We start from the raw sequence: 22,589 nt of genomic DNA on the forward strand, positions 1-22,589 counted from the left end.
GCTGGCACTGTAACTATTAGGAGACCTGCATGTAGAGAGTTTTTTAGAAGCAACAAGCTACGATACAGCTGAAGGAAGGAAATTACAGTTCAGGATGGAATCAGCTGGGTTAGATTAATTATTTTATTTTATGGCTGGCAATGTAATTATTAGAAGACCTGCACATAGAGAGTTTTTTAGAAGCAAAAAACTGCGATACAGTTGAAGGTTTTATAAGAAAGTTCCTTTTTTATTGAAAATTTCATCATTAACAGTAAGGCATCCAGGCCCAGGGATGTGACCATTCAACTGTATTCTGCACTCACAGGCCAATCACTGAGTATAATGTCCCCTTTGGTACATACCTGTCCAAACATCTGATACAACTTGAATGCCCACATTGCTTTCTTACTAAAAAAAATAAAGGGCCGAAATCATAAAAACTATGTGGACTGTCTCAAAGCCTTGTCCCTCTTTTTAGTGTCATACAGGTACTGAGATGGGATCGCTGCCTCATGTACAGAGCCTCAACAGACCCTATCCTCTCATACCTAAACCTTCACAAGTCCAATGGGGTCATAAACATTCGCTCAAAACATATCAGTCTCTTACAATATAAATCCAACATGTTGGAGAAATATACATGTCTCAAAGAGAATACTGCTTCTTTGGAATCATCTTCCTCTACATAAAGCAAAGTACTGCCCTTACACTATTCAGATATAACCTGGATGAATGGACTGGTAACCCAAATTCACCTCTGGTTTAGCACCCTTGCCTCTAATGGATACGGACAGTAGGTACATGTTCTGCTCATCTCTCGGTCATTTGTACTTAAAATACAAGAGCTAAAAACTTCATGGAAATATATGGCTGGGCTTCTAAAGATCCTCAGTAATCAATAGCCTAGTTAAGTACCTCCAAACGTACGTCAGGCATGCAGTTAGTTTAACTTCTTCCATCTCCATCTCTAAGGTGGGGATCGAGGCAGTGTTGGCCTCTCTCTGCCATCCCTCCCTGCTTAGTTTCTCTAGTGACTGCACCACTAACCTGGGTCATAGAAGAAAGACTGATGTAATGGCGTCGGCTGCATGTTTTATACCCCTGACGACCTGACGTCATGGAAGAAGGGACAGCAACCGATGCAGGACCCAAGACTTTGTTAATCAGGCAGACTGAGGGCTACATGCAAGCAGATAACCAATGACTGCAACAGTGAAACACGAAGAACATCTACCTTAATCACAAAATTCAAGTCCTAAACAATGAGCTCAATTTGTGGCTAAGGTCTCAGGTGGAGGATCCTTGCAAACTGTGCAATCACCTTATACAGAACTAAAATTTGTGTCTTTTATGTCATGAAAATGTAACAAAGTAACTCAGACAAAATGGGTGGAAAAAAGAAACATCCCGTAGATATAGGGTATTGTTTCAGAGGTTAATATGAGAAAACGTCAGGTCTCAAACAAAAAAAAGTAAGTGAAAAATGTTATCATTTTGTGCGCTGTAAATTCACAATTAAAAAGGCTTGTAAGTTTCACTCAAAATTTATAGGGCAGCTTCTGAAAGTTAAGAAGCAGTAAATAAGACTACATAGGTTCATAGGTTGGTACTGGGCTATCTGCCCAAAGGCATATATTAGCCCAGCCACGTTGTGCAGTATTCACCGCCCCTTTAGTAGTTCCCTAGACCCTTGTACTAGCAGCTAACACCCTTGGCCCCTATCTAGTAGTGCTGTTGGTGTGATCCCCGGTGTGAACTTTCTGTTACCCATCCACTCATCAAGGTTCCTCTTGAAGAGTGATAGTGAGGGGCTCTGTATTATGTAGATTGTGACCCTGTTCCATAGTAAGGGAAGTCTCTGCGAAGGGAATCTATCCCTCCAGCATGTTCTATTCATTGTTGTGTTGAGGTTTATATCCCTAGAGCGTGTAGCTCGCGTAGATTTGGTTTTGCTAAGATGGAGCATGTTCAACAATTCTGGGTTGGACATGGCTCTGTACGTTAGACAGAGATCGCCTCTGAGAAAGCGGTATGCAACAGAGAACAGACTTAGCTTTTTCAATCGTGCTGCATAGGGCAACTGTTTGAGGCCAGTAATCCTCTTGGTTAGGTACCTCCGTGGTCTCTCCAGCTGCTGGAGATGTCTAGCCAGGTACATTCCAATTGGTGCATTGCACTCAATAACGGGTCTTGATGAGGGAAGAGTAGAGGGGCACTATTACATCCTTAGATCTTGATGCAAACCCTTTCGTGATCAGATGGGTCACATAGAAGGATTTTCTAACCACTTTGGCAACATGGTTATCAAAGGAAAGCTGACTATCTACTTGGGTCCCTAGCTCCCTTATTTCTTCTTCAGATTTCAGGGGATTACCTCCTATGTTATAGTTTGCGGGTACTCTGTTTTTTCCAAAGGGGATTACTATGCATTTTTTTGCATTTAGCTTGAGACCATGGCTTTGACACCACGCATCAGCCTCATTTAGGCCCTTCTGGAGGATCTCCATGTTGGCCGGAGACTCTATTATAGCACCCAGTTTGCAGTCGTCCGCAAACTTAGTCAGCCACAGCCCTTCCGTGTTTGCCTGTACTTCTGAGAAGTATATTTCAAACAGGAGGGGCCCCAGGACAGAGCCCTGAGGCACACCACTCATTACTGGTCTAGATTCGGACATAGATTCCGCTACTCTTACTTTATGGGATCTGTCTGAGAGCCAGTTTGCGATCCATCTTGTGACGTAAGGGTTTATGCCCAGGCTGGTGAGCTTATCAATAATACCTGAATGGGGAATGGTGTCAAATGCTTTAGCAAGGTCAAGGTAAGCCGTGTGTACCTCCTTTCCCTTATCTATAGCCTGAGTAACTGTCTCAAAGAAATCCACCAGGTTCAGGAGGTATGATCTGCCCTTGACGAAGCTGAACTGTGTGGGGTCCAGCGACTGGAGGTTCCCAATCTCTCCATTTATGAGTTCCATAATGATTCGCTCCATAGCCTTACAGATCAGACTGGTCAGGCTTATTGGTTGGTAGTTCCCAGGGTCAGTTGTGGCCCCACCCTTGTGTAGCGGGACCACCGTTGCCGTGCGCCATTCTATGGGCACATATCCTGTGGAGAGGCTGAGACTGAACAGGGTATTAAGATGCGGGGTTAATTCCTTTTGGAGCTCGCGTATGACACAGCCTGGGACACCATCTGGTCCCATGGAGGCAGTGTTTTTAGCTTTAGATAGAGCCTTGTTAACCAACGTATCAGTAATAATTGGACTTGCACAATCCCCTGGAATGGTAATAGGCCCTGTAGGTGGTGAGGGGCGTAGGGGGGAATTTGCACTGAACCTGTCAGCTAAGATGTTGGAAATGTCAGAAGGGTCAGTGTATTTTGTTCCATTTTGTACTAGCTCAGAACAGACCTGAGCATTGCCATTTAGGTTTTTGACGTAGCCATAGAAGGCCTTATGTTTATCCTTGGCATCCTTGGCAACTTTCTTTTCAAAATTAGCTTTAATTGACTTGATGAGGGCCCTCAATTTCTTACTAATGCTGAACAGGGATGATTTTTCTACTTGAGATTTGGCCTTTTTTTGTATAAGTCTCCTCCTTTTATTGCAAAGTTTGCTTATAGCCGGGGTCCACCAGACTGGTTTCTTCTTGCTTGAGGAAGGAGTCTTGGTTTTATTTGGGATAGCACGGTCCATGCAATCCTGAAGATGCATATAGAGTGCCTTGGTGTAGGATTCCGCATCCTGGATATCATTATCCTTCTGCAAGGGAATAGTGAAGCTTTCCACTTTGGATGCAAGTAGTTTGAAGTTTGCTTTGGAAAGGTTTTCGACTATGGTTTCTTTGACTGGGGGAGGTGGAGGGGTGAGGATGTCCAGGGTTATCAGTTTGTGGTCGGATCTGACCAAGGAGGGAGTGATAATGGGTGTGGTACAATGGGCGCCCATATTTGTGATGATTAAATCCAATATGTTGTCCCCTCTAGTGGGGGAACATACTAGTTGTTCAAGGGCATTTGAATTTATAAATTCTATGAATCGCTGAGCATAGGAGTTGGAACATTGGTAGTTCGCCAAGTCTATACCAGGGTAGTTGAAATCACCCAAGATTATGGTGTTGGGTAGGACCTTTATATTTTCCAATGTCTCAAGGAATGCAGAGTGAGCATCTTAGGACATGGTGGGCGATCTATAACCGGCTATGACTTGAAATGTGGTTTTGCCTGCTGATAGTTGCGCATGGATAATCTCTGGGGCATCATGCTGCGCTACTAACCTGGAGATATGGGTATCCTTGATGAATATGGATACACCTCCGCCATTTGTACTGCGATCCTGTAACTGAGGCCGGAAGGTATGATATGAATTGTAACCTGGCAGTGCTGGGGTGCTCTCTTGAGCCTTGAACCAGGTTTCCGTCACTGCACAAACATCGATTTTCTCCATGCTGAGGAGAGCCTCGAGTGTGTGCATTTTGAGGCTGAGACTTCTGGCATTGAGTAGCATTACCCTTAGTTTTTGGTTACCTGTGCTGGTTATGGTGGTTGGTTTGTCCTTTGAGACTTGCCTAAAAAAGGCACTATGGGGATGGCAAGAGCCTTGGCCAGTATTCGAAAACCTAGGGATGACAGGTGCAACCCATCTTTGGCAAAACAGCGAGGCTTGTCTATCATGTCATCCCAGGCAGACAGACACTGGATCTCCTTAGAATGACACCAGAAGCTTAGCCAAAAAGAAGCCAGAAGCCAAACTCAAATGCAAAAGAAAGAAGACTGAGACCGCAGGACTGACTCTTCTAGCCAATCCTCTGGGACCAGAAAGCAGTCTCCATGTTGACGTTTTCCAGAAGATATAGAAGCAGTGGAAAGGGGGATGCATATGCAAACATGCCTTTTCCACTGCAGATAAGGTGGATTAGTACCCATTTAGCACAGTTCAGCAGAGGTAGGAGAACAGGGGTGCAATGTGTTTTCCTTGCTGGTGGAGCGGTCTATCTCTTAGCAACTCCTGCAGGTGAGAAGCCTGGATGAATCAGTACAGTCAAAGCAGAATACAGAATATGATTCAGTGTATCTGCAAGGCAGTTTTCTTCCCCTGTAACAAGCATCACTATAATGGGTATGTCACAGCAAATATCCTTTCCCAGACATGAAGAAGTCAGTCAGGATAACACAAAGGTAACACTATCAGCTGCTAATTAGCTTTGTCTTGCATTCTTGGGACTTTGCAAGCCACTTAGTCAGACAGTGCTGCTGAATCACCCATTAAAAGGGACACTTTTCCTAGGGGGTTTACCTAATTCATAATAATAATAATAATAATAATAATTACTATTATTATTATTATTATTGTTGTTGTGTCTTAATACTAATAATAATAAATAGCACTTTCCTGCACAGGATCTTATTTCTCCTTGTTTGTTCAGATAATAAACTTTGGTATGGCTGATCATTCTCATGCAAAGCGTTTAAAGACAAGCGTCCAGAGAATGAAGGGAATAAAAATCACTCATCTTCAATGAAATGATGTGCCATCCTCACTCCAGACTGCCCCCTCCACGTGAGCAACTCATCCCTTTACTGGGAAATTAAATCCACAGTTGCAAATGGTCTGAGAACTAAAGAGAGGAAAGGGAATTATCTAATAGGGCAGCACAGGCCTGACAGCAGGACCAGCTAGGACAGAATGTGGCAATTATGTAGTGATTGGCAATGAGCAATTTAATGCAGAAGATTTCTATTAAGAGGGGTGCACAGGACTTCCTGGCTGATGGGTGGTTTAATGGCTAAGGTGCTTGCCTTACAAACATAAGGTGCAGGGTTTGAGTCTCACAAGGGATAATTGGCTAAGCTTAAAATGTCTCGCAAGGGCAGTTAGCTTAGTACTAAACTATGAACTATGAACTATGAACAAACAACCACAAAACCATACAACCTAACATGTCAAGAAGAATATAGCCTACTGACAGCCTAAATTTATCAAGAAGACAGGTTCTACAGCCAATTCTGCAAAAGGCCCTGAAGCGAATGAAGCAGTATGTGTTGGAACAACAGATGATTTCTTCCAAATGACAAAAATAACTTAAGACTGGAGTGAACGTATTGCATATGAAATGTCAAAAGGTAAAGCATTTTAAATAGAAGCTGCCAGTAGTGACTATGCAAAGATGAGCACAATAAAGGCATCCAGCCACATAGGATGATAGCATGACCACAAGAAACACAGACAAATATAAAATATGTTGATAAAACAAATTGCGTCTGTCATTACATCATAAAATGTGACACCTCTGTGGTTACAAGAATATATTAAAATGCAACTGCTTCAGACTTCCTAACAGGGTAGAAGCAGCCTTGAGGTCTCATTCTGACCAGCTGCTGGATTTGAAGGAGGAATGAAGGACCTTTGAAGCAATGCCAGCACTTTTAGAGACTACAATTGTGGATACAAAAGATAGAAGAAGGCACAAAACCTGTGGTTCAGAGGTATTCCAAAAAAAAGATGATGGGGTGAATTGTGTGGAGATCATGAAAGATAAGCTGGTGGAATGCACTGGCCTGCTGAGAGAAGAGACAGAAATTGAGATGGCCATAGCTTTTTCTCCCACAGTCAGTGTGAAGTTTCCTAGACTCCTTTGGGTTCACTTTCACACGTCAATCCTACAAAATTACAAAAATGATTTTGTCAAAAATTTGGGCTCCTAGAAATAAAGATAATGGAAGCAGGAGTGATGTGATCATGATTATTCAGCTAAAAACAATGAATATGCGTAGGAGAGGAAATTCTAAATTTAAATTGTTGCACCCATCCTGCTTCACAGTGAGCCTTCCTTGGGATCCTAAAAATACAGGTCTAAGCTTTGTCCACTGCTTCATGAGGGTGGTAAGGGCTGGTCACAGACATTTGCACTGAACCAGAATCTTTCAATGAAGACTGCATTACTTGAATGATTTATGCATGGTCTGGACAAGTGAGGTATTGCAATTTAACTGAAATGAAAGTTACGTATATTTGTTTTACCACAGCTTTATGCTTGACTTTTAAATGACTGGACATGCACTGACTTCAGCATAAGCACATTTTTCAGTACTTCCTTATTACAGTAGCCTTGCCAATATAGTAACTTAAACAGTGATCAGGGCAATTACAGCAGTTTCAGGTGAGTGTTTTACTGCGAATTTGTGGAATAATAAGGAAGTACCAATAGTTTTGCAGTTGACGTTACTTACTAGATAGAACACAGTTTGTATTTCAAAATATTTTGAAATTATTTTTATTACTTAGTCGTATATAGTTTTATGAGAAGTAAAATTCCGAAGGAAAACTCAGACAGCCCTTAAATTACAATAAAGTCCAAGGAGCTATGAGCAGCTAAATTACTTTTAGATCTGGAAAAATACAATAAAGCAGCTGTTGCTGACATAACAAATATGGCTCAACTGTCCAGATTTTGCCTCATATTTTTCTTTTTTCCTTATGAAATTTGTGGTTTTCTGGCAAATCACTGAGGATTGAGGCCCCTAAATAATCACATACATTTGAGGTTCACACTTCACAGCCTTCAGAAAATGCATGCCAACACAAATCCTGTTATTCTAGCAAATTTCTAAGTTTATAAGAGCAATATTTAAACTCTGTCCCTATTTTTTGGCCTTTGTCCCCACATTATTTTGGGCTTTGTCAACAAGTGTTAACAAGTTGAGAGATATGATGGCAAGACGTCGACATAGGAATGTACTGATCTAGGGAACAGATTGCATTTTTATAAGTTTTGGGAAAAGGTTTGATTTCCTGGAAACCTGTTCATTTTCAGTTTCATTTACACTGGGTAGAGTTAAGTAGGAGGAGAAGCTTGGTGAATTTAATTGGTGGTAACCCCCCCCCCACCCAGTTTATTTTCAATGCATACTCAGGACAACAGTCACTTAATACACTAAGTATAGCGGTGGTGACAGTCATGTTGTGTTCTGCTTCTAACCTACATTAACTTTACAGCCTCAGAAGCTTGACGACTGCTTTTGCAAGGTAAAGCATGTTCTCGATCGGTCTTTTGGTGTGGATTTAATCTCAAGTTTACCTGCGGCTAAAGAGTATGACATTATTTATTCCACCCTTCGCCAACATACACAAACAACATTAACACTTATTTGTATGTTAAAAACTATGCGCATTGAAGTGGGATTAAACTTCACCTACTCGTGTTAGGCTTTAGCACGTACCTCTCACTCCCTTTTCTCCAAATCACCAGTTTTAGGATGGATTAGGAGGGACAGTCTTAGACATACCTCTCAACTGTACAGATTTTCGCAGAATGCTTGATTTTTACTTCATATTTTTGGCCCTTTTAGGTTATTATATCGGCAAGACCACTATACTAAGGAAGTACCCATTTTTCTCTCTACAAAGTAGTGTACATGATTTTGGTGTATAGCAAACCAAAATGTAAAGCTTTGAGTATATACTGGTGCTTTCCCTTTAAAGTTCAATATTATAAGATCATCTTTGTGTCTCTGCTACTGAAAGCAGTTAATCCAAACTTTCTGTGAGACATAACATGTTGTCTGTACCTGTTTGTCTGGGCAGGCAGAATAATTTCTTGATTCACTGAACTGCAGAAACATTTAAAGGAACATTACAGGACTGGACTAAAAATAAGCTGCAATGAGTCAGCCAAAGTAAAGCAATATGTTGAGCAATGAACCGCATATTTCTATTCAGCTGTAAGTGTATGACATGAATGCAAAATGCAAAGGTTGTGACAGGCTTAGCAAATAAGAATAATGAATCTGTAATTTTTAAAGTTATTTTGTACTGAGGGGAACGACTTTTGTCCATAGTGAGAACTACGCTTTATCTGGGCCTCAACATTTAACTCAAGAAAATAAATATTTTAAAAGTTAAATGCAGATAGGTTTAATGATACAAAAATAAAATACTATGAATTAAGAAGATGCTGAAAAGTCTATACCATTACTGATAAATTGAACACAGTGTACAGAACAGTCAACAAAAGAAGTGAGAGGGAAAAGGGGTTATGGTATGAAGACCTGCTTAGACATTATGGAATACATACAGTGGAAAACCGGATATACTGGTCCATGAAAAGAAGACAAAACTAGTCTTGCATACAGAGTGACACAAAGTCATAAAATATCAGGATTTGCAAGCGGAAATGAGAGCAGTGTGGAAGAAAGATACCCAGACAGTTCCAATAGTAGTAGGAGCAATAGGTCTTATAAAAAGAGAACCTATAATCATATTTAGATATGTTACCAATACATGTAACTCCATATGAATTGCAGGAGTCGTCATTACTGGGCACATTGTGGGTGCTGCGAAGAGCACTTCTGTCTGACATCAAAGATTGAAACAATACTAATTTCATGAACTGTAATCATACTTTGACTTACGAATGGGGTCCATTCCCATCATGGTATTAGAAACCCAAAAGACTTGGAAAAATTAAAAGCTGGAAATATAAAAGAAAGGGGTGATAAGATCAGGAGATACCATACTATCAAAGGGTAAACTAGTTTGAATTAAGAGTAACTTACAGAAATATTTTACAGACAGCTTGACAAGGCCTTGGACTGCCTGCATCTGACAGGGTCCCCCAGGACACTCTTACATTAAATATTAGCAGCAAAACATCTGCCATCCAGACAGGCGTAGGTGTGAACTGAACATTCTACATCTTGAACAGTCAAATCATTTAACAGAAGCCTGATCTTACACATTGTACTTGTTGATTCATTTTGATATTATAGCTTTAAAGTTTATTTTCTGATATGTCAAGCTGCTATAAAGTACAGTCTGATAACCTGCTGTCATGAGCAGCTTCCTTATGTACTGGGTTTGATACTTCTTTGGGGTAATTGAGATAAGTTCCTCAATGGTCTCCTGGACCTCATGTCTATTAACTACCTATGAACCTACTGTACATTTCATCATTACACTGCACATTCATTCCTTACCACAAATGTGGCATTTCTACCAAGACATCTAACTTAAGACCCATAACAACCTTATCCCCCTCTCAGAAATATGTTCCCATAAACAACTACTCCAGCATCTCTTAAAGGAAGAAAATAACCAATGCTCAACATGGTTTTTGACCTGTCCAAAACATAAAAATTGCCCCTTTAACTTTTACAGATAACTTAAATAAAGCCAGGGGGTAGCGGTAAACTTGTATCTTCCTTATTATTAGACTCACCAAAAGCTTTTGACAAAAAAACTGCTACTACAACTGTCCATAATGAGTATCTCAACCTACTCTTCAGTGATTTAATAATTACTTGTCAGAATGCTACCAGGCGACCAAATGGAATTCTCCTCTTTACCCTTAACTACCCATTATTACAGGTGTACCACAAGGCTCTATCCTTGGTCCTCTTCTATTTAATATGTTTAAATCTTTATACATCTTTACAACAAGCATCACTCGTACAGTATGCAGACAATTCCACCCTAACCTGCCTCACAGACAATCTAGAACATTTAGAAAAGATAATACAACATGCCTTTAACTCTGCTGATAACTGGCTTTGCAACCACAACTCCTTAATCCAAAGAAAACAAACTCCTTTTATTTTTCCATAAATCACTTACCCATGACAAAAATAACTTTAAGATCACATCTCTAAACAATGTGCCAAATGAAGTAGCGACCCATACAAAACTGCTGAGGGTTACAATAGTTGACAACCTCAAATATGACCTCCACCTATAGCGCAATGTAAAAAAAAAACTCTCAAAAAACTAGGAGTGCTATAAAGTGCCAAAAACTTACTGCATCCAACAGAGTCACTCTTCCCACTAAATACCTATTCCCTCTCTATTATATGGTTTTCCCATCTTGACAAACTTCCAAGCCACCCTAAAATCTAAATTAGAATAGTCTTACAAGGTAGCTAGATTTGCAGCTCATACATGTCACACAGCACATCACTATTCTGAACTAAAACCTCTAAATTGACTTGAATTATCCCACCAACTAAATTAAACCCAACTTCTCCTAACACACAAAATTATATTTAATCCCACTTCCTGCCAAGCTGTAGACGCAATTCTCCATCACTGCCACCCAAATCGTCACCTTCGAGCTTATGACAAAAATGTATTTGACATCTACAAGCCTTACAAAAACTGTGATCAATGTCTCATACTGAGTAGCAAAAGTCTGTTATATAATCCCATCCCCAGTCAAGTCAATACGTAACATTCATTTATTTAAGCTGCAACTAAAAGAATTCCTCTGACTCTTGACTTTAAACTTGCTGTTCTCCTTGCTAAAATGTTAGCGCCTTCTCCTCTAAAACCTACATACATCACATCTGTCCTTTTACTTGTTTTTATTTCTCTTCCTCTCATTTACCTCACCCTTAATCTTGCTTTTACTCATTATTTCTCCTGCCTCCCACATTTACTCCACTTATTACCCCTAACAAATACTTTCCTTCCAGTCCCTTCTCTTCCTCTCCTCCTCCTTAGCCACTGTTTGAATTGTCCACTCCGACATTTGCTTTATGAGTGAATAATAAACTCTCGCACTTACATTTCAACACATTTCAACATTACATGATACTGCATTTATCTTGTTTCATTGACGGTGTATGTGTATCATTCTACATGTTATATGTATATTAATATTTATATTAATCTAGGTATGTACAGTATATTGGAATATTATGTCAATTTTTCACCTCCATATATGCATTTTTTTTAACTAGTGGAGCTTTTCTCCCTGGGCCTCTGCTGAAAGCAGATAAAATGATCAAGTTGGACTTTCCTGGTAGTCAAATGTCAATAAACATTTTTTTTCTCATGTATTACCTGCTGGGAACAGACAGACAAGCAGCATGTTGCATATTCAAGGATATGTTATCTTACTTCATACAGCTGGCCTCAAATAATTATAGTCTGTAATCAGTTCCCCTTTTTGTGTAATATGAAACTTATTGCAGGTACAACTTAATAATATACTACTACTATAAAACTAAACTTCTGCAGTGGTACTAACGCAACTAAATTCCTGCAGTATCACAACTTAGTATTATAAAACTAAATGCCTGGGGGGTGCTATATTTAACTATAATGTAATATACATGTAACTGCTGCAAAATCATACAAATTCATACTCTGCTTATAAAGGGCTCAAATCAAATGCAAAGGCACAGTGTGTGGGCCCACACAAATGATCCCATATAAGTAAAATGAATGACACAACAATGCCTGGGAGAAATGGGAGAAGAGTTAAATAATACAAGGGGTAGGGCAGCTGCAACATTAAGCCAGACTTACTGATATAATTCCATCAGCAACTCAAAAGTTTCTATAGCGGGGGATGTGATAAAACAAGTATTAAAGAAGGATAAATGCAAGAAATCCCCAGTGAGGAGTAAAGTGTTACAGCAAGAGAGCAAAAACAAGTAAATGGCACTTCACTAGGGAAGGAAGCTGCGTTGATCAGATGGGAGATATGATTTTGATTGATAAAAATGTTTAAGTATCTAACTTTATGTGAACACAGAAAGTAACCACATGATGGTAAAATTTCTAAGGTTTAACATTAATAAAACTTCATCATGAGACAAATTGGCTTATGTGATCTTTATGAGTTTAATGCAACTACTATAGCGCAATATATTCTCACCTTGCAAAATTAATAGCCAGTAGTGGGTCATGAATGTCATCCATCTGGAGGTGTTTTGCTACAACAGACTGCATCAATATCAGACTCTGTTTTGTAGCCTGCTCTTCTGTGACACCACCTGCAAGCATCTCTTCGCCATAGCGCAACCGATCCTGTACAGACTCAAGAAACAGCGTGTACAAATTCTTTCTTTCAGCATCTAAAATACAATTTCAAATAAATATCACTCAAATGAAGAAAGTCAGTCACAGTTTGAATAACTTATGTTTAGACAACCAACAATTTCTCCCAGATCACCCCTAGTCCAACAGACTTTTTTTAAAATTTTGATTACTGATGATTGCGTAAGCATATTTTCTGTTACTGGCCAGTTTAATCAACATAATGACACTGTGATGTACATAACAGATATATACTCACTATGCAAGACACTTTGTAATTTGTGATTTGTTGAGACTTCCTCTCCTACAGTCCTCAGTTCAGCTATTTTTTTCCCTCTGCACCTCCTGCCAGTACATATCAAGGTATCATATGCTATTTTAGGACAGCATGTCTAGCCTCTACACTTATCACTTCGACTACCATCCACAAAGTAAGCAAAACCTGCAAAGTTTATTAATTTGTTAACTGTGTATGAGACCCTGTCCTCAGACCCTTTTCAACCACAACCTGGGCCATAACATGGGCTGGAGTGAATAACATATACTCTCAGTTTTTAGAGTAGCCAATTAATCAGCACATTTTGGGAATGTATGAGAGAACTGGAAAACCCACTCAGTCAGAAGGAAAGCATGCAGACTCCACAAAGACAGTGACTGGAAGTTAGGACTGAACTGGTTTATTATCAAAATCTCAAAAGGTGATGCAAAATTCATTCGGAACCTCGAACAGAATGGCCGAATCACAAATTTCACTTAGGTAAAATGCCGAATCTGCTGAACGAATTCAGCAGATTCGACAACTTCACCGAATATAAAACGTGATGTTCGCATAGCAGCTCAGGTAAGTTTAACTCCTATATTTCACATCATGTCTTTGCAGGGGTGCACCCCTGTGCCCCCCACACCCCCTGCTAACTATACATCCCAACTCCAAGATCACACTACAGTGAGGAAAGGGATGAATGTCCCAATCTGCACTGTACCGTAATCTCTAGCCCTTAGATTGAGTTCATATTGACAAATGCACAGTGGCATTCACTGATGTGAACTATTGATGGTTGGTAACGCAGCAATCAACCATCTGCCGTCCGATATCCCACCTGCAGAGAATCAGCATTCGGGATTTTGATAGTAAACTGACTGAACCCCAGACTCTTTAGCAGAGACCACGGCATTGCCCACAGTACTCTAAGTATGGACTGTAGATAGAGGGGTTCTCAAGTATGGGAAAAGAAGAAAGGTAATAAGCACCTACTATGGAGGTTTCTCTTATAGACCAACTCATATGGCGACTATGTGTTTGTCATATATGACAATGTGGGGACCTCTTTGGTGGTTTAACTATCTGCTAACTATTGGGAACAATCCCAAGCAATCTTATTACATTTTTCAGAATGCTGGAATCAGAAAAGGTCAAAAGGCAAGAATACAGCTAAAAATTGCAAATGAAGTGGCAAAGGAAGCCCAGTTCCTAGGGTCATGGTCAAAGCAATAATGTGTGTTGAAGTTGTGAACATATAATCAAATGACCACTATACAAATATCTGCAACTGTGTCACACTTGAAAAAAGCACTGGAAGAAGCAACAGCCCAGGCGAAATGAACTTTTACAATAGTATTTACAAACTGGCATCTAACAGCTGATGGCAAAACATCATGCAGTTGCAATATACTTTGCTTATCCACTGGAAGCTTCTCCACACCTGAAGGACATGAGATTGGCAGTTGTCCCATCATCCTCCTTTATGCTCTATTTTCAGGTAAAACCTGAGTTGGAGGCACATGTCCAGGATATGAGGGGCCCACACTATTCTGATTCTGTTATCCTACTTTTTTGCCCCCAATACATACTAACAAGCCTCCTCCTGATTAGACACTTCACTGTCCGAGGTAGATGGTTATCCCAGTAACTATCAGGGTGCTCTCTGATCTCACTCACATCTTGGTAATAAGAGCTGGTTTTACTATAAGGCCAAACCTTATCCCTGGTGGTGACATGAGCACCTGCATAACTGCAAAAGCCACCTATGTACCCCTTGTCGATGCATGAGTGCTCTCCCACATTTTGACAGTAGCTACTCTCACCACCTTAGGCAAACATGCCCACGTTTTCCTATCACTGGTTCTCAGCATCACTACAGCCTTCCATTATCAAGCTAAGGCCCTGTCATCAGAGTACAGGCACGAGCTAGCTGAAAACCATCACCCCCTGCCACCAGAGACAGGCATGCCCTATACTTGCTACCTTCACTGTCAGCTGTCAAAACAGATAGTTTAACTCAGGTTGTCTGGGCTGTAGTCAGGGCATTATCTCTCTATGCTGCCACTGCAGGCTACTTTCATGGTCTTTATCCTCATAAAGAAAGTGATTTAGAGACAACTGCAAACAAGTTTTGGGAGAAAACACTGACTAGTCTTAAAGGCAAGCACTAGTAATGTCTGTGAAAAATAGTACTTCAGAGATGCCTAACTGGCAGGGCTGAAGTGATGAAATGCAAACCTATTGATCATGAAATTTGAAGGCATTCATGTCCAGCAATATCTTCCAGATGTATCTGGAGCAAAAGGGACAGAATCCCCTGGAGTCATCATCCAGAAAATGACACAGCACACATGCTTTAAAATGGGGAAGTCCAGAATTGAACAATAGTTTCGTATCACTTCTGGAACCAAGAAGAGGCAAGAGGGAAGGATATTTTCAACATTCCCTTAGTGAAGTAGAGTGTGAGCCTATCCTAAGAATTATGATGAGATGGACTGTCTCTAAACAGAGTTCTTTACAGAAATGGACCAAGACTCTGAAATATGTCTGTCTTCGGCCATGCTGAGTAACCAAATCACCAGTCTTTTGTGATGGCACTCCAAGCTGGGGCAAAGATGAACTCCCCCCAAACATCTAAAGTCCAAGAGAGTAGTCAGGAATGCAGTTGTAGACTCTGCCAAGTTTCTGACCCGTGTTATTTGGTCATAACTGCTAGGAAGGCAAATTTGTTTGATGCATAAATGCTCTCATTCTAAAAAGGGGATTCTTCTTTCGGGGAACTGTCCTGGCCTTGAAGAAGTAAAAGACTAACAGGTTTCCTACAATACTTCAATAGTGGTCATATCCTGTTTCTTCTTCCGGAAGTCCTCCATCATACCTTGGCGGGTCTACAAAAATATAACGTGTCCTAGAAGGGGGCATCCAGTATGCCCTGCCTTAGCCCATCTTTAAAACAGGATAGCTTTATCCAAGCCATCTAGAACTCATTTATGCTGACAAAGGCAATTTAGCTAAGCTAGACCTCACTCTGTTTGATTTTGTGAAGGGTGGCTTCTGTCTCCAGAGCATAAGAAACTTCTTTGAAAATGTTAGAGAGACTGGGAACAATGGTCTTCAGTGCACATTGCATATGTTGGCCTGGCCAAGACTTTTGACACTGTTCCCCACAGTGGTATTTTTGAAAAGTTAGACAAACATAATATAAACCCCCCAGTATTATCCACTGGATTGCAAACTGGGTATCTAACATATCTCAAGTAGTAAAAGTTACTGGTACCTTCTCTGAATGTAAAACTGCAACTAATGAGATACCGCAAGGATCAGTGCTGGGCATCTCCTGTTTGGCATTTATTTTGCAGACATCTAAGTCAACATCCTTGAAGTGTGGTTAATCAAATTTGTTGGGGCTGCAAGCTGGCCACTGGTATCTGCTCATCCACTGATACTAAACTGCTGCAAAAAGGTCTGGAATATACGCATATGTGGTGTACTGAAAATGGTTTCATGCTAAAGGCAAAAAAAAAAAGTGTGGCACACTACCTCATATGCTATAAGTATTACTCCTCTTCAAACAGATATGGCCTTAAAAGACATAGATATTTATGAGGATAACTCCCTCTCTCTTGTTCTGTCACAATGGTTCTACCATAGTTAGGAAATCCTTCTATATGGCCCAGTTAATTTCCAAGGGAATATCTTCAAGAGCCAAATAAGTTATCTGACCACTTTACTCTTCCCTTATCAGCACCATCATTGAGTACAATGCCCCCTTTGGTAAGCAGAAATCCAAGCACAGCATTCAACTGGAGATGCCTCAAAGAGTTTTAACTAAAACAAAAATTTAAGGCCTTAAGTATTTCCACCATCTCACTAGATTACCACAACTCACCATGTGCATGGCAGCCTACCAGCTGTTCTGAGGTTACCCGTGCCTTGCTTTATGAGCCATGAAAGACCCAATCTTATTTGTCCTCCTCTGTATTTGCAAAACCAGTGGCTGTACAACCATCCCTTGTTCTTTTACTTTCAAAATATGCAAGACTCTGTTCATTGGTTGAGTTTAAATAAATACATAAATGTTGGTTCATTTATCATTTATGAATCTTGGAGTGTTCTGTCTGTAAATAAGGCAGAGTTCCTGTGCTTTCTGGCAGAGTATAAGCATGATTCATTACTTTTGCTTAAGTGCTGTATAAAAACAACGTTCATGTTTGTGGAAGCTGACACAAAGTTCTCAAAGTGTTCCACACTGGCTATTTGTCTTTTCATTTTATTTGTCACTGCTTTGCGCCATTAGAAGCACAAAGACATTTTTTTACAAAAAGGATGCAACTGAATTATTTTTATTTCCTCAATGGTGGCCTGTATTTATTGTGGGTGTTATTTGGTATCAGTAGGATAAGCACAGCAATGCCATAATGTCTCATGGTACATAGCATCTGTCCAGTGAAGTACAGAAAGTAGTTATCATAGTGAAGAAAATGTCCATCTGGCAACTTGAACTTGAAAACTAATAATGTATGCACTGGGCTTGTCTGCTAGCAGTGGTGGAATCTCTGCTGTTATTTATTTATTTATTTTTTTATCATCTTGATTGTAGTGGTATGTATAGATAAGTCAGTTTGTCTCACTTAAGCTTGATACCTGCTGTGAGTCTGCAGAAATTGAAGTACTGTGTCACACATGGTGTGTCTATGTACGTGGCTGGATGGGGGTTGCATTTGCAGTGTTACTATCATGTGTGGATACTGGCCACAATCTCTGGCTTGAGTTGGGGGGGGGGGGGCTAGACAGCAGATGGCCTCTCATTCAGTTAAGTCTGCTTCTTAAAATGTCATGTTCACTACTGGTGACACAATGTCTGGTGGATTTTTGGTGGTTTGTGCTCATCTGCTTGTGTATGAAACAGTGGCCTGCTCATGCATGCTGCTAGATGCACTGGTACAATCTTAATTTTTTTGTTCATAGAGGTGAATTTTCTTATAAAATGGTATAAACAGGTGAGTTGCATCTGCAAGGTGTGACACATCAGTGCCAATGACTCACTAAGTCACTAGTCACCTGCACAGCTCTGAGCTCATGCATATGCATTTATTCAAATGCTAGCTGGGTACAGGGTTAATGGACAGGCAGAGGTTCAGAACTGCATGATGATAATTATGATGATGATGAAGATGCCAAACTGTTAAGTACCTTTTTTTGTACGCTTCCAGTTACTGCCTACAGCTCCTTATGGTGTCCAGACCTTTTTTTGGGGTCTGGCTTCTTTAAATGACTTAACAGTTAAAAATAGGCAGTATTAGAAAGGGGAAGAAGTTACTAACAAAACATCACTAAGACTATTAATCTAGGATGTCCTGCAGTAAAGAAATGAATCACTGTTTGCAACTTATTACTCATATTTCAGTTCATATTTTCAGAACTGAGAGATCTACATGCTATTGAGGGGTATGGTGTGAAATACCATGGTGGGGGACAGGAAAATGTATTGTCAATGTTCATTTTCAACACACTATACTGGAAATGTTGCTAGTGATTTCTTAGTAATTATGAAAATAAGAAATATTTCCATATGTACTTAATATATCAAAAACTGTTGCATGACATCAGGTGAAACATTAGATGCTGATGAAGAAAATTGTCATCGATATTTGAAAAGTAAGTTGAACAACGAGAGATACTCCATGTTATTTATATTGCTAATTATACAATTATTTTTTCATATTTTTTTGTAAATATCTCAGTAAACATGCACTGAGAGTGGAATTTCTTGCTATCATGTGAAAGCTTATGTCTGGTAAATAAAAGTATTTTGATATATGTCTAGGTTGTAGTTTCCAGGATATGACAATTTGTGAAAGTTTAGCAAAAAATATAATTCTGAGTTTGTGTGCATTACAGTGTTACTTATGGAACGACTCTGAATGCACTGACTGTTACTACTGCAAAAATACTTCTTACTGATAACATTGCTATTTGTACAGTTTTAATAGCTTTTAGAAAAGGATACTGGTAGGCTGCTAGAGGTGTGACGTTCCACACCACATAGGTGTTAATGAGTTAAGATGAGCATAAAACAGATGCCATGATGCTGCCCACAGAAATAGTAGCTAATGTGCTCAGATCCATCTCTGTCTCTTTACAAATACTAATCAAATATTTTGGTCTTGGGTTCTTCTTCCTGGTACTTTTGATATTACTGAATGTGCTAGTAAATAATTATAATACATGTTTCTCCTTTTAGTAGTAAATATTTGTGAACATGCTGGGCCTAGCAATATACTGATATCCTAATGTTTCCCTCTAAGTGCCATAAACAATCTCGAGTCTGGTCCAATGAAAAAATACATGGTTAATGCTGTGAGATGCTAATGAGAGCCTACATGGCACAGGGTGTGATTCCTGGTGCTGTTAATTCTATACTGTGCGATCTACAGCAACAGACTATATCAGGCCTATCCCTCAGGTCACCACAGCACACAGACATTTGTACTGATGGGTGCCAGCAGGGTAATATATACAAATAAGTAAAGTACTGGGGGGTGCAGTTTATCTGTCTGTTAGCAGTGTAAAGTAAAGCTGTTCATGTGTGCACGCCACAACTATATTTACTCATAATCTGGCTTCATTTCATTCATGATCATATTCTAAAATGCTTGAGAAGCTGAACTTGTATTTTGTGAAGTACTGTATACTCTTAACACCAATTGCAACTCGTTTATTAACTAGACCAAAAGGTGCAAATTTAAAGCCCGTTCCATCACTTACAAACTAGTAGCAGCAGTGTGGATCATGAGACCACATCCCCTGCTTGTCACACGTTATCTGGTTTGCAGTGGTTTGGATATATTGTGAATGGAATTTGTATAGCTACAAAACAGCTTTGTCACAAGATATGTGCGAGTACAAGGTAACTGGATAGAAGTTATTTTATATTTTCAACAGAGAATTAGGAACAGACAAAATAAGCTCTATGGAATATGAAAATATGCCAGTGTCAAACGTGACTAAAGAATGTAAACTGAAAGGAATCCAGTTTGTTAGTATGAGCAAGGATGAGATGGAAAATGACTTGGGTGCAACTACAACTCACTAGACCGAAACAGGAAGCATGTAGTGACTGGCTACAAGTGCACGGCATGCAGCAATGCAGCTTCCTCCATCCCCAGATCACTTGAATGGCAGACTCAACTTAGGGAACTATAAATGGTAATGAAATGCCTGCAGGCTGGAGTAGATGACAAAATGGAAGTTTGAGGTTTAAAGCTTGAAAGCAAGAGCAGAAACAGAGAGAGAGAGCAGACAGCAAACAGAAGCCAAAACTACAGATGAGGAAGAGAACCATTAGAATTAAGTTAAAGAAAGATTAAAGTAACTCAGTTTAAGAGGGGGAGATGCTAGCACTTTGTCAAAACCAAAAGCACAGTGGTGAATAAAACTGAGTCATGGATGCAACAGTATTACATTACTTCTTCCTTTTTAATTTCTTCAAGACTTTTAGGTTTCTAATACTACGACAGGAAGGGACTCAAGTCAAAGTATGATTAAAGTTCATGAAATTAATAATGTTTCAATCTTTGATGTCAGCCAAAAGTGCAGCACCCACAATGTGTCCACAACTGACTCATTCTGCAATTCATATGGAGTTACATGTAGCGGTAACATATCTTAAAACGACCGTAAATTTTTTTTATAAGACCCATTGTTCCTACTACTACTGGAACTGTCTGGGTATCCTTCTTCCACATTGCCCTTGTTTCTGCCTGCAAATTCTGTTTTTTTATGACTTTGTCTCGCTCTGTACATAAGACACTATAATCAATGGGTTTAGTAATTTCAGTGATCAATGCTACTTTTGTCTTCTTTTCTTGGACTACTATCTCTGGTTTTCACTCATCTACTTTTTAAACGGTTGTCAATGGGTGATCCCACGTGTTATTCACCTTAACATTTTCTATAATGCTTAGTGGCTCATGTTTCCAATGCTTTTTAACTACTTCAGTGTTATAATGTTTGCATAATCCATAATGCACGAGTCTTGCCACACTATTATGCCTTTCAGTATACAGGCCTTCTGCCATTAATGTATCACACCCAGCAGCAAGATGTGTGACTGTTTCCAATTTTGTTTTACAAAACCTGCACTTGTTGATTTCTCCAACATCCAATAAAAAATCCAATAAAAAACAGACACAGTTGCGACCACAGTATCCAGTACTAAAATACTTTACTACAAGTGCACAGAACGCAAGCACTTTCACTATAATAGCTTCATCAGGTGTTTAAAATGCACAATAAAACACAACTCCTATAAAGCACTAAGGTAACAAGTCACATGTTACATTCCAATCACTATTTAAAAGCATATTACATACAAAATACCAGCACATAATTTATTAGCACATAAAAACATGAATAAAACATAAAATACATTAGTGAAAGCTGTACTATCTCCTCAAGGGTCTATTTTTAAGTCGTGGTCTCAGTTGTACAGATTCATTAAGACCATACCCAGAGTCCCCCCTCAACCTAACAATCCATGTAAACTCCAAGTCTTCAGTCTTAGTAGCTATATCACCTAACCTGGAACTTTCTGAAATTCTACCAATGACCAAGAACTTGAACACATGGGGTCATCTGTGTACATAACATGTCTAGCTAGTGCATTAACCTTATTGTGTTTATTTACACTGTAAACATGTTCTCTTATACGTTCTTTAAATGTTATGTTGGTCTTCCCTATATAGAATCCCATACATCTTACACAATAAGCAAGATAAACCACGTTTAGTAAAACATGTGGCATGTACTTTAAAAGTGTACATTTTCCTCTGGTCAGGATGACAAAATTCAGCAAAAAAAAAAAAAAAAATGCCCACATGGCCTGGTGCCATATTCACATTCTTCAGCAGGGGTCCCCTTGGGATAACATAGTCTCCTTTTTAAGGACTTGCTATTCCTAAACTGAAACCTAGGTTCATCATCTATAAGTTTGGCTACATCAGGATCAGTAACTAGAACTTCCCAATGCTTCTTAATGATGTCTACATACTGAGAGACATCAGTAGTATAGCTCAAAGGAACCCTAAGTTTTATACCACCAACCTATTTTCCACCCTACCAACTTTCCTTCTCCCATCCGAAAAGCAGGGTTTGGCCTGACTATGCCTCATTCCCACTACATCATTGACATGCATAAGGATGCGTTGCTCATTATACCCTCTATCTCTGAGATTATCCACGGCAACGCTTACCTGTGTCTGAAAGTCCTGCTCCTTCACATTTAACCTAGACACTCTATATATCTGATTACGTATAACATTCCTAACAACGTAAGGAGGATGTAAACTATCCCTGTGTTGCAGATGATTCACATGGCATTCTTTCCTATAGAGCTTAGTAAAAGGTTCTCCCTGATTGACCCTTACAACCAACACATCCAAGAACTCAATCTCATGAAGTGCAGATTTGAAGGTGAACTTAAAAAATTTAGTACTCATGTTAACAAACTCATGAAATTCCAAAAATGT

At 39.6% G+C, this 22,589-nt stretch overlaps 1 protein-coding gene across 1 annotated transcript in view; it reads right to left on the minus strand.

Annotated features, from left to right (window-relative positions):
• Window positions 1-22,589, minus strand: part of TUBGCP5 (tubulin gamma complex associated protein 5) — a 1,009,385-nt gene that overhangs the window by 372,032 nt on the left and 614,764 nt on the right. The window contains exon 14 of the mRNA XM_044072063.1: window positions 12,637-12,835. Within this exon, the coding sequence (XP_043927998.1) occupies window positions 12,637-12,835 (199 nt within the window). The remainder of the gene's footprint in view (window positions 1-12,636; window positions 12,836-22,589) is intronic.

The sequence above is a fragment of the Protopterus annectens genome, chromosome 5.part0 (assembly GCF_019279795.1).
Source record: "Protopterus annectens isolate FY-2018-M chromosome 5.part0, PAN1.0, whole genome shotgun sequence".
In the NCBI taxonomy this organism is placed as follows: Eukaryota; Metazoa; Chordata; order Ceratodontiformes; family Protopteridae; genus Protopterus; species Protopterus annectens.